Below are 14,203 nucleotides of genomic sequence, written 5' to 3'. Positions count from 1 at the left end.
AAATAAAAACCTCATTTACTCGCAGCTTTCTTGGAGACACCAACTTCATCTGAGAAGAATTAATATGCATCGTGGAATTATGTACATCCCACCTGAGTTCATGTGCCAGGACTTCTATTCTTAGTTAGGCTGCAAGATAATGTGATGTGACCATGGATTTTGGGCATGCGGACCAACCTGTGTTCCTCTAAAAGGGCCTGGTAACTGAACTTGGAAGATGACTGTGATGTTTGGATTTCTCTTATATTGGCACCATGTTCTGTCATTGTTAGGTGACATCATACCTAAACAAACTGTTAATAAAGACTTTTGCAAGAAGTACTGATTTCTTGTTGGTTTTATAAATACAGGCCAACCCTTTGAAGTCAGGCTACTGGAATAAAGTAAAGTTGGAAAACTACTGAAGTAACTGAAATGTTGAGTGGTCTGGGGAAAACTGATTTTATATGGGTCAGTTGTAGGGCTGTGCTTCACTGTGCCTCTTTCTGAGCCCAGGTGCTCAGAGAGGTGTAACGTTCACTGCGTTTCGATGTGGTGAAACCAGCCCTGGGTTTCTGCAGTGTCTCATTCCCCTGAAATTTTAAATTTGAAAGCTACTAAGGGGGAAGCCTTACCAAAAAGAGGACAATCCAAATACTAATACCTGATAAATGTTTTTGTTTATTAGTATATAATAATGTTCTTCAAATTCTATTCAATCTTGTGCAGTTGGTAACTAGTTATACTAGCTGTAAAAATTACTTTCATAGTGCAGGTGGAGACTGCTGGGTCGTCTACTTACATCATGTTTGCTCCCGTGTTTCTCAAAACAGTTCAAGTCTCAGATTCAAGTTTGCTGTTCTGTTTCAGATTAAGGATATTGAAGAATAGCGGTTGACTGGCTAGAGAGTCAAACAGCATTTCACAGCCTTCACAAACACAAGGAAGACAATGCTCCTATGCTTTTGTTGCTCATATCAGCAAACAGAAGGGTGAGAATTACAACACAACACTGAGCACAGAAAATAAGGCACTCCATGAGAAAATAATAGGTTCAGGGGGAATATGTATTGATGTGTATCAACACCTGAAGAAGCAGCAAGGAAGACAAAGCAAACTTGAGCATTACAGTGTCAGGAGGAGAGGCAATGGGCACAACCTGACATACAAGACGGCCTGTGCAAACATTAAAACGTTCTTACTGTGAGGGTAGTTGAAGAACATGTTGATCGGAGAGGCTGTGGAGTCTCCATCCTTTCAAAGCCAATGAGACAAGGACCTGAGCAGCCCCCTTCAGTCAACCCTGCTCTGGGCAGTGGGACTGGACTAGGGCATCTCCAGAGGTTCCTGCCAAACTCAACCATTCTGTGACCTGAAACTGTCCATAAAATGCACTACTTCTTTGAGAAAACGCAGTCACAAAGTTGAGATTAATAATTCTAGCCAGACTAGGAAATTATCTTGATGTAAACTGAATAAAAACACATGTGTGCACCTGGGAATCCCTTATCACTAAGTCATTAAATCATCAAGTCATCATTATCACTTCAGTGGTAGTACCTCAGTAACAAAGGACTGACAGATGTGTGCAAAACCTAGTCGGTTTTTTTCACCAGCTAAAAATTAAAGGACCCATCTTGCTACGTAAAAGCTTCAGTGCATTTTATGCCGATACTGTTTTATGTTATTTGGTTCCTATGGGATCATCACACGCACACTTAATGACTCATCTACAAGTCTGAGTAGAGCTTTGAGATTTCTCAAGACCTTTCAACATCTGCAGTGCTTTCTGCCAGTAGCATACGTTCCACTGCCTTTTGCAAGCAAATTGGCATTCCAACTTACTTGGCCTATAACATATTGGTGATGGTGACGCGTGGGTTTTTCTCTCTCAAAGTCTCTCCAAATACAACAAACGTGTTCACAGGAAAGGAATACCCACTCCAGTGAGCACAGACAGTGCAAAAACCATTACTTTAGTCATTCTGCTGTCTAATAATGGACTCCTTGTGCACAATTGCTCCCTAGTAAATTCTGTTGTCACTTTGAAGTCCAGCTCCTTCTTATCTTTTTTCCCAAGTGGACAGTTTTATATGGAAAATGACTCTCATTTGGCAAGAGGTTTGAAAAATTCACTGTCTTCCTTTCACAAAGGGGTGGTCCAGCAACTGCAGAGCAGAAGGGCGTTCATGTTGATCTCTGCATTGAGGGTTTGAAAAATCAGTAAATGAAATGAATATGCATGCCTGTGATGTGATTCTAAAACCTGAATGCAAACTTAGCCTCTTTCTTTTTTCTCATTTCTCCAGTCTTTGCTCAGTTTTAGTCAGGTTTTTTGGTGTGGTTTTTTTTTTAATAAAGCTGGTAGTGAGAAAGGCAGATTTATGGGAAGAGACTGTTGGAATTTATGAATTACTATGACAAAAAACATTCTTTGATTCTCTAAATTCCTCACAAAACTTTGAGTAGTTCAGCTAACGTGGTTGATGTAGGTGTATCAAAGATACATTTAACGAGTGAGACAAGTATTTGTTTGATCCTGTGTTGATCAGGCTGTTCTGCCATCTCCAATCAATGTTATGCATCCTAAGGAGGCCATATGGAATTACAGTACTGTAATTACAACATTGGTTTGCTAGAGCCAAGGGCTTTGGGCTTTTCCAACCCTCAATTTGGAGGAAAAAGCAGAGGAAGCAGTAAAGGACACTGATTTCTTAAATAATAAACAAATGGGGAAGATGAGATAAGGGAAGCATTTATATTTCGGACAGGGTGATATCACCCATTAAAACTTAGCCACCACAGATGCATCCTGGCTTTTGAAAAGTTAAATACTTTATTTCAAAAGTATTTTGTCTATGTGCTTCCTTTTACCTAACAATTCTTTCCACCTTTTAAACACTGTTCTCACTGAATCAAAGGATATATGATATCGCTATATATAGTCCACAGCTTTTCTGGTTACTGTTATATGGTCCATAGGAGCCATAAGCATACCATAACAATTCTAACCCAGGGCTTAGAGATCAGGTTTCCTGCTGCCAGGACTGCTGCCATACCCATTATTAATAACACACCTCTCTCTAGTGTTCAAAATTGGTCTTTAGAGGTATGTAAAAACCTGTGATTAATTTCATAAAGACTACCAGAGAGGTCCGGAGCTTAGCTCTTGAAACCGATAGTTCATATAAACATCTAGGAGAAAGCTGATATTTTAAACACCGCAAAAATAGTTCTTATAATGGGTGACAGCTAGTGGTTTGGGATTTTTATATAGAAAACTTTATGTTTCAAGGAAGTATGTATTTCCTGGACCAGCAGTGATAACAGATTTTTCTATGGCAGAAGATAAGAATTAAGTGAAAGAATATTGTCCTCAAAACAACTTGCCTAGCATAAGCCAGACTCAGCTGATGTGATACTGGAACCTCAAGGCTTATTTATCAAACATTTTGTATAAAACCCAATGGTGCCATGTTTCTGCACGAAAATTACAGGGAAAGTAAACAATGAGTAAAAAAGCCTACAAAAAAAATTGTGAGGGTTTTCTTATACCAGAGAGAGAGTAAAGCTCTTTTATGTGTACTATTATTTAAGAGTTTTCCTGAAATGCTGACAAACATATGCATTTACAATAGTCATATGTACCAGGTAAGAGGTAACCTAGGCTCCCATCAGCAATCTCTGTAATACAAACTATCTGCATTTTTCCTTTAATTTTTCGGTCAAAACTCTACGTACCTGGTTAAGCATGCATGCACAAAATCCACTGCAGTGACAGAGAATCGATCAGGTAGGGAAGGCATCAGTCCTCTGTGGGCCCCAATATAGAACATGGCTGCTATCCTGTCCATGGAAGCCAGTGGCGGTCTTCCTGTTGCCATCTCAAACACAGTACAGCCGATGCTCCAGATGTCTGATTTTCTTCCATATCCAGATTCATTTATAACCTCTGGTGCCATCCAGTATGGAGTCCCATGCACAGACTTGAGCATCTCGCTCTGTGTGCCACTGAGGCTTACCCAAGTTAACCTCCGGGCACAGCCAAAGTCAATTAGCTTTACTATACCATTTGGCATGAGCATAACATTATTACCTTTGATATCTCTGTGTACCACACAATTGTCATGTAAGTATGCAACTCCTTGTAGAATTTGCTTTGTATATTTACAAAGAACAATTTCTGGCAATGGACCAAAACGATGAATAATACTAGAAATCGAGCCACCAGGAACGAACTCCATGAAAATGCTTAAAATGTTGTCTTCCAGACAAGTCCCTAAATAAGTCACAATATTGATATGCTTCAATGTCTTCAAAAGGTCAACTTCCTCATGAAACTTCTGATACTCCTTTTCTGTTGTGACTTGATCTGACGTATCCAAAACAAGCTGTTTTACAGCTATTAGCTGTCCCTGGCTTGTCAGGCCACAGTATACCTACAATGAAACTAGCATTTAATAAAATGAAACATGAAACAAAACTGTATTTACTTATTTCAAATATTATCTTTGCGTTTGTCGTGTTTCATCTCTCATGTTTGTTTGTTGAATAGGACAACAGACAGTTACAAGGCAAGGTACAGCTCAAAAATGACCAGCACATCTCTTAACATACTCAGACATTAACTTACCGTGCCATAGGCTCCCTTTCCAAGGACTTCACCTCTTGTCCACATGATAGGATCTTTGTTAATTAAGCTGCTTCCTGGTAATTTAGTAGGTTCCTCGAAGTTTAGTAGATCATTTTCTTTGTTTGATGTCAAAAAGGCTTTACTGTAACTCTGCTTGAAAGATGATGGTCAGTGTGGGGAGGAAGCAGGTGAGAAAAGAAAGGCTTCATATTACCCTTACATTTTTTGTAAGGAGTAATTCTTACCTGGCATGACTCAGATAGATAGATAGATAGATATGCATACTCATTGCCCATCTCATCAATACAATTGCTATACTAAGTAAAACTAGGTAAATATTCTCAAGCATATATCACAATAGCACATAACCAGAAGATTACAGCACGACATCTTTTTTCAGTTGACATAAAGACAGACAAAAGAAACACTTCAAAGTGCAGGATATAAATCTGTTTGCTACTTCATAGGTAGAGTTTACTAAGCTGAATGTGGCAATCATCTTGCTCTAGGTAACATGTAACCCAAGCCTGAGGAAAACAATTAGGACATGACTTCAGAGGAAGAAGAGACTACTTCAGAAAGATCATCATTAGATCTAGCCATGGACCTCCCTAAAAGTGAGGATGGAAGTAAAACTGGCACCTGTGTCTGCAGAATAATAAGGAAGTGTATCAAAAAGTAGTGAAATAAATTTCCTTAAACATTTGTAATTTAAATAGACAAAAAGCTAACAGGGCCAAAGAGAAGTAGTACTGGTAGGTAAGCACTTTAGTAGGTGAAGGTTCTTAACTAACTTGGGGGTCAGAATCTAAGTCTTCTGAGCTTGAAGTTTTGCTTAACATTAATTAAACAGCCTTAAGTTTGTCTGATAAGCCAGTACTTGTAGTTCATAACTAGAAAATTATCTGGTTGCACTCAGAGATTTGAGGAAATTGCACTTTTAGATAAGCAAGAATAATTTGTAGAGTCTTTTCATACTCCTTAGGTGTCAAGATCTCAAGAGCTTTTGCCTTGCCCCAGCACCTTTTTATGCACTTTTCAGTTAAAATACCCTCTCCTTTTTATTCATGACTATTTCTCAATTTATCTTGACCCATTGTATAAGCCTTGATAGCTCTTCCTGTCATGCCTTAGTACTATCTGGTTTGTGCCCTGATACGCAGTCTCTATGATGGGTATCTTCAGCTGGGCACTGGAAGAATTAGTGGGCAGCTGGTGCAAGGAAAAGGAATTTGATCATTAATGAGTATGTATCTCCTACCTTTCGTCCAAACTGGTCTTGAAGAACCACTCAAAGGAGCTAGCAAGTTACAAGAAATTACTTTTACCTTCTCTAGAACACTATTTACTACTGCTCCATCTCCATTCATTGTATTTTCTTCTTCTTTAGTATGCATGTTTTGCATTTTAGAACTTGTATTTTCTGTTCTTGAAGAGTTGATGTCTTTTCCTTCAAGCATTATTAATTCTTCAGCCAGACAACAAAGCAACTCATCAGTCATATCCTCATTATCTGCCCAGGATAAAATGCTTTGACCTGTCTGGAAACTGGGGCTTGTAACATTTTTTGTCTGAATCACTGAAGGCTGAGTCAATTCATTTGCCAAACCACAATTCTGAGGTCTGTATGCCCAGCTCTTATTTACCTGTACTGGAGGCGACTGACACTGCAGCCTATACAGAAAGGGCAATGCTTCACTTTTATTTACAGACTTGAAGGAGGCCTGGTCTGATTCCAGGCCTTTACAGCCGTCCATATCCACCCTTTGCTGCAGTACACAAATGTTCTTGTCTGTTGTTAGTGGACTGCTAGTTAGAGGAACACAGTCTTTATCACTAAACTGCAGAAGATTCTGGCTACAGGCAGCAGGTTTCTGATGGCTGGATATATCCTGGCTGTCTACAGGCTGCTCCAAAGAAACTTCTTTAATAGTTGATAAGTTTGAATTTGAAAAAAATTTATTATGCTCAGTTGACTGGGAAAACTCTTCTAAAAATAGAAGCTGATGATCTGTGTCTTCACGGAGCAATATCACGCTCCTTGAAGTGTTTATCTGAACATCTGAATCAGAAGTTACTACGTTACCTTGCTCTGTGTTGCTGTCACTCAACTTGGTACTTCTGTCCTTTGTAATTAAACTCTTCTGCTTTTGTTTTGTGCCCGGTATGGTCTTCTTTGGCTTCGAACGTGTTCTCTTTTGAGTATTTCTTACTTGGCTGCCCTCTCTCCCTTTCCTGCAGGTAGATCTGCAGATGCTAGCAGTGCATCGCCCAGTTGGAGCAGAACAAACATCTCTGTAAAATCTGTTCTCATGTTGTTCAAGCTCACGCATGTGGTCATAGACAGGAGTTCCAAACATTTCATAAATACCTGGGCCTTTGTCATTTGAATTTATTTTCTTGAACATGTCGCTGTATTTCAGATCTACAAAAGCTGAAGCAGACTGTGCATGTGTTAGAGAAAGGGGAGTAACAGGTTTCTTTAAGATAACTGAATTTTTGCAACTGCAGGAGAAACTGTGCTTTTCAAGTCTTTGAGCACTCTGAGCAAAATGGTCTTTGTCAACATGAGGGGTTTTTTTTTGATGCTTTGGGGAAGTCTCAGATTCCATGTGTGGCAATTCCGAAGATGGAAAAATGTGACTCTTGGCATTACATTTTGTGGAAATCTCTTCAGAAACAATTAAGTCTTCAGAAATCTTTATCTTGCTACTCATTTTAGATTTTGATGAATATTTGGGTTTATTCATCTTTATTTTACTTTTGCCATTTTCTTTGCGAGCAAGAATGTTGAAGCTCTGAGTAACATGAGGAGGCAGGCTACGAATTACACTCTTTTTTGTGGGAGGCTGTTTAACAATGTGTGGCTCTCTAGCTGGTTCTTGTTCAGAGAATGTAACATGAACAACAGGTACAAGCTCACTTTGGTCTTTTGAAGTTGCTTCTGACAATGCTTCTTTTTCCATTTGAAATTCAGAGAGACAAACATTATTTTCTGTCTGTTTTCCAGAAGGAACTTGCAGTTCTACTCTGGGAATTCCTGCAACTACAGAATTATCGTCTAAGGTGTGACAGGCCTCTATCACTTCATTTTTACAGGAAGAATCTAAATCATGATTGTCAAGCACAAAGCTTGCACTCTCACCATCTTCATGTCGTCTGTAATCCACTATCACCTCTGCAGCATTCCCTTGTTCTGGACCAGATCTACAGTAACTCTCTGTTCTTCGCTCCTCATTGCAAGCTCTCAAGGCATCTCTGTTGTTTGACATTGCAAATGTTGTCTGAGCTGTAAATATTCCACAGTTTATCAGAGCATTACTTGAGCTCAAGTAGGGATGACTACCATCATAGAAACTGCCTTGGGTCATAAGATCTATGTTCTTACAAGCCACCAAAAGCTGGTACTTCATCTTGTCATTCTTTTCAGTATGGGTTGCTACATCAGCTTCCCTCCATTTTAAAATGCTTTGAATTTCTTTCTTGTTGCTAGGGTACTTGCAATAGTTGCTCATGCTGAAATAGTACAGGTCTTTCACTGGAGTGAACTCATCAGAAACAGTAGCCACAATCAGGTCTGACGACTTTTCAGTGTGCCTTTTTAATAGATTGTCTAACTGATAATGATAAAATTTAGTAACTGTTTTAATAGGCCAAGGAATAGAGTTCATGATATTTCTGATGTGGGAGCTTTCCTTGACAATATTATCCTCTGGAGGAGCAGAACGAATTGTTCTTACAGGCTGACACATCACTGGTGGCAAATGGAACTGTAATTTCCATAAAAACCATTAATAATGTGCTACACAACAGACACAGGTAAAATCTAATCACTAAGAACCAGGTAGACTAAGAAAAAATAATCAGAAAAGGATTATTCTTTTTTATATTCCCATATTTAAACTATTACAAAGTTTAATATCAAATCCTTAAGAAAATAAACTAATTTTCTCACATCCACAATTATTTCTAAGAATTTCGTAGTACAGAAAGTGGAATCTTTTGCTATAAGTCACAGGACATTCTCCATAATTTAAAAATAATAAGCTTTGTCCACACATACAAATCATCTTGTCAGTTACTAAATATGTCTTATGCCACATAGCATGTTTGCCACAGGAATTGAAAGACTGGTCAGTGGCTCCATATGCCAAATTTTCTTTCTTGCTGTGCACTCTCACTGAATGAGAGCACCACTCTTAACGGTGATATTTAAAGTCTTTTCATGTGACCCTCTGAAGTGTGCTCATACCAGTAGTTATATCCCCAATGGAACTAGATCTCATGTAAGCAATTTTGAAAAAGCAAAAGCTAGACTGTTATAGCAGAATGCTGTTTTATCCACAGAGAAAACAATTACTACAAATTATTTATAGGTTTTAAAAGACATGGTTATAAATCTATAGATCTTCCGTATGCTTAGTGTAGTCTTATAAAATTCCACTAACCATGTTATACAGGCTACAGATTTAGCTCAGTTTTAAGTCTACTAGAAGATAGCAGAGTCTGCACTTCACTTTCAGTGAAGTTAAAAGGATAGCTACCCAAACGCCATTTTTATAAGGCAGTTAATACAGAAGTCCATTGTGTGCGGAATGTATTTTATTATTCCTTTCTTCTTCTTCCCTCTCTTCCCATCCCATTAGTTGAAAGGTACTGTGCATCTTTGAAAAAGTATAGATTAAGAATTGGAGTACTTTGTTGTGATTATTCAGATGAATAGTGGGAATAATTTTCTGAAAATAGTATTTCTGGTTTTTAAAGGAAATGGAGAAAAATAAGCTTGAATATACAGGATATTTTAATGCAAATGAATGCAATAAAAATAATCACTGAGTCATATGCTCTGAGTACTCATTTACATGTCTATATTCAACATCAGTTTGCAATCTGCAGGAAATTTTTGTTTGCATTCCAAGGGCAAACTGACATTTGAATGTGCCAGGAAAAGCAATGCATGCTGGTTTGAATATACAGTTCTGAAGATTTTGTCTAGTTGGCATGGTATTAATAGGAATGATCAGTTTATCCCAAATTATATGCCTCTTACAAATCATCAGAGCCCAAGATGTGAAATAAAGCTGTATTAAATAACACTGAGGTCAGCTAAATTATTTTTCTTAAACATTTCCCTCCAAGCGAACTTTTTTTCACAGCTCTTTTTACAATCTTCTGTCGGAACTCATCCTATTACTTCTGTACTTTGTTTCCTGTGAACACTGTTGTATTCTCTAGTGGGTTCCCTAAAGCATATAGCTGATTCAGTGGGTCAAGTTTTTTGTACAAAGGGCCATCAATTAATATCCCTAAAGGCCTAATTCTTTTTTTTTTTTTTTTCTAAATACAGTATATTTTATGTTTTGTAACTTTGAAGGCTTGTGTGGTGTGAAGCACTGATGCATGTCAAATTGTGAGCTTGTTTGGAAGTACAAAAGTTTTATCAGGAATCCTATTTTACACTTACCACAAACTTACACCTCAGATATGTTTAATCCCAAGACCTTATTTTTTATTTGCTAATACAATAAATTTCAGCAATCATCTAATATCCAGACTGTTCCTCAATTGGGCTTCAATTTCAGATTACCACTTAAGACAAGGAAGTTGTTTTTTTTCAAATTTGGCAAAACCAGATATCTAGTATATAGGAATTATATAGACATAAATATATATATAGGATATATATAGACATTTAATATATAGGATGCATATACTTGAAATTAACTTGCATATTTCTATTTTAACAGGGTTTATATCTTTTCAAACTTCCAACTTTTTACTCCCCAAAATCCCTGATGACAGGGATTTCCAAAATCCTTACTGACAAATTGTTGATTTACATCTGAAGATTTGGTGAAACACACACACATATATGATACATACATATATATAATATATTATAATATATGTATATTATATATATATAATATACATATATTATATATATGTATCTTCATCCAAAAAATGAAGACTAAGCAGAGGAAACTACCTACACTTCTGTATTTCTACTTTTAAAGTTCTGAAAACACATGGTACTTTTAACAGTGTTCAATTTGGTGTACAATACCATCTTACCTTAGAGCTGTTGTTCCTGGGTTTTAGCATTGCTATCTTTAACCCTTAAAAATTAAAACAAATTAAATGTTAGTTTGATATTCTTAAACAGACTATAATTTTCAGTTGTAAAGTAATTTCAAACTGTAGGGTTCTGGAAGAACCTATCTGATGTGTGATTGAAGGATTATCCTATAAATCTGCTACACAGAAAAAAAGTTGAAAGTTGAAATTTAATCATGATACTGAACTTTACAATTTCACTTTCTACAAAATACTACAAATATGACAATTTTACAATACGTTTAATAATTTAAGCAAATACCTCTCCTTGATTTCAGTAGTTTGCTAACTTCAGTTTGTGGCTATTTAGTATTGCCAGTATGAGGAAGAAAGTGAAAGAGATGCCATTACGGCCCCACTCCAGCTATAGAGAATTACAATTTACATTTTGTGGGCTCAGTTTCATTATACAGAGTAAAAGGAATGGTGGAGTCTGTAATTGCTTTTCTTTATATCCTTCATTCTGCAAACACACACACATATCATTAGAGAGTCAACATGTTTGAAGTCTGCTTCATGTGAGGAAGACAGACATAAAGAGAATGTTTAAAGAAACAGGACTTGTAATGCTTTGCCGTCTAATTTCATAAGCAATATATAATTTCATTTTAAAGTTGTGACTTTAAAACCTGAACTTACTTTGTTGTACTTGTGGTTTTATCATCTGGAAAGCATTTAAACCCATAAATGATTTTGAAACATTAGATTCTGCGCATGAGGTGGCCTGTAGCAGAAAGCTGAAGTCAAAGCCATGTCCTATGTTCTTTTTCTTCAGGGAGAAAGGTAAAGAAGTGTGATGTTTCATCTGTAAGGCTAACTGATTTTTATTTGGAAAACATGCCACTTGTTGATCCGGCCATGGACTGGATGTCGGTGATGTTGGGCTAAAAGGCAAAAATAAGAATCAAAACGCAGTGTGGAAATAAGTGGAAGTCTATCCAGTTCAAATAACTATATGAATGAATAACATGAACAGAAGTCTATAAGATTCAAGAATGTCGAAGTATGTTTTCTTTCTTTGTCCTTCTGGGAAGTTAAGGCTGTCTCTGGAAGTACTCAACCGCAAAGCCAGAGACTGACCACAAGTGACAATGAATGACAAACAAGGTAAACCAAGCAACAATAGGAAAGGAAAAACATACTGTCCACATTCCCCTTCTCAACAAAACCTGTTTGCTTCCAGTGTGTGTTTTTTAGGAAGCATCAGGAAAGGGTGTCAGAAGATTTCTGAAGACCAGACGTGTCTTTGTTATTTATGAAACATGCTATGGTCTGTCTGAAAGAATACAGGCTCTGCGGATACGCCTCAGATTTCTGCCACCTGGTTTCTGAAAATGAAAAATCCAACTAAAGATAAGATAAATACTTAAAGAAAAAGAAAAGATAAATACTGTGATCTAAAAGAGGTACAACACTATAGTCTAAGTTAATCTCAAAGCTCTATGTAAGGCAATTGTCTGGGTTTAATAAGTCAAATGGTGATGTAAAATCATATACCATATGTTTATTCGTATTGTACCAAATAATTTATTCATCTATTGAAATACTCTGCCTCCAGCAATGGCCAATAATGATGTTGGGAAGACAGAAACACTACACAACATATACAGATGTACATAACCTGTGGCACTAAGGAAATCTTTTCTTACTCGTGGATTACTACCTTCTTTGTCTCCGTTTGTGCATACCCAACTACAAATTAAATCTTAATATTAGTTACCTGTTTTTTCCTAGAGCTTTGTATGACCGATGCATTTCTTTCATTATCTTCTCTGCATTCTCAAGAGCAACACTTCCACAATCTGCAACATTAGTATTTGCATAAAAGCAGTATAATTTACTGACTTGTGACACAATGTAAATGCAGTTATTTTTGGACATGAAAATAATATAAAGAAATACAGGAAGTAACTATCAGGAAAAAGAGTATCTTTCCTTTGACTAAGATACCTATACGCACTTCCTGTTATAATTTTTGGAAGAGTGAACACATAAATCCAAAATATTTTCAGCTATTTAGGTGAGTGTATTGATGCAATGTACTACAACAACACAAAACATCTGAAAAAAAATCCAGCTATAGCTCCTATTTCAGTAGGACAGAAATATAAGAACTATATTGACAGGAATTCTACAAAAGTAAAACATTTGAAACTGGAAAGCTATTACAACCAAAACATCTCAGGGCTTTTTAAAAGTGGAAATAATTGAGTTTGATTTCAGTTTTGGGTTGTTTGGGGGTTTTGGTGGTTTTTTGGTTTGTTTTTGGTGGTTTTTTTTTTTTTTTTTTTTTTTTTGTGTGGTTGCTTGGTTTTAACATGTAGCCAGATTTCAAGGAAATGTTGTCCTTTTTCTTCTTCAGATCCCACATGATAAACTTTCTAGGTGTAAACTTTGATTAGACTACCTTCTTTGCTTCTCTGATTTTGTTGGTTGTCAGACATGCTGTCCTAAAACTAGAAAGGTCCAGAAACCTGAAAAAAATGTTTTGTTAATTGATTTCCAACTCGCATGTACAAAGCAGTACACTTAATTGTTTCGGAGCCACAAGTAAGACAAAAGCAGCATTTGAAAAGTAGTTGGAATAATTAAAAATATTATAATTCACTATCCAGTGCCCTGTCCTGTGAACACACAGAATCAAACAGTCCAGACAGTTTTTATTGCTAAAAATCTCAACATGCTATGTTGAATAAGCCACAAAAGTGGTCAGTATTATTTTGTTAATCTCATACTTACTCTTGGACCAGAAAGTCAGCACTTCACATTTGGGAGTTAATTGCATTTTTAACATCTTACTGAGAAACCAAAACTGAATGAAATGTGTATCTTTGGCTACTTAGTCAAAATCATCTCTCTCAACATCCAAAATTTTATGCGTGCTAGACAGTAATATTACGCAGACCATAATGGAAAATTATGTAATAATATGACTATAATGAGGAATTATTTTCCTATATGGCTAATCAGGAAGTATGTAATATAACAAGTTATATCTTTTACATATGTATGTTTCTGCTAAAATTACTGAACAGGGTCTAACTTTTTACACAGCGCAAGTATCTTACTCCTTTCTGGATTATGCTAAATGTCATGTTGTACTGACATAATTGATACAATGTGGCAGGAGGTCCTCCTATTTAACTGCCTAATGTCCATTTAAAAAGATCATATTGCTTCCATTTTCTTGCATTTGCACTTTCAAATAGATTTGCTGCAATCTATTGCAATTGCATAACCACCATATTAAGTTCTCTTTCAGAACTTTATCTATATGGCAGACTAAAAGAAAGGTCTGGTTTTTAGAAGATTATGTTTGTGTTTATTAAATCCACAGATAGGTAAAACTATGAAAAAAGGGCACCTAATGGCTCTTATGTTGCTAATTTATAAAAAAAAAAAAAATTCTCCTTGATCTTTTCCTCACATGTGCATTTTTACATCATTTCTTCTCCTTACATCACTCAACTGAAT

General features: G+C 36.5%; 1 protein-coding gene across 1 annotated transcript; it reads right to left on the bottom strand.

The window, feature by feature from the left end:
- Positions 1–647: 647 nt before the first annotated feature.
- Positions 648–13,173, bottom strand: MAP3K19 (mitogen-activated protein kinase kinase kinase 19). Its single transcript, XM_065670657.1, has 8 exons — positions 13,137–13,173; positions 12,450–12,531; positions 11,369–11,613; positions 10,688–10,731; positions 5,941–8,382; positions 4,613–4,762; positions 3,721–4,418; positions 648–2,178 (listed from the first exon to the last, which is right to left on the bottom strand). The coding sequence occupies exons 1-8, from the start codon at positions 13,171–13,173 to the stop codon at positions 2,112–2,114; spliced, it is 3,765 nt and encodes a 1,254-aa protein (XP_065526729.1). The 3' UTR covers positions 648–2,111.
- Between the last annotated feature and the right edge of the window lie 1,030 nt (positions 13,174–14,203).

This window comes from Lathamus discolor, chromosome 3 (assembly GCF_037157495.1).
Source record: "Lathamus discolor isolate bLatDis1 chromosome 3, bLatDis1.hap1, whole genome shotgun sequence".
NCBI lineage: Eukaryota > Metazoa > Chordata > Aves > Psittaciformes > Psittacidae > Lathamus > Lathamus discolor.
This window is presented reverse-complemented; position numbering and strand designations above follow the sequence as displayed.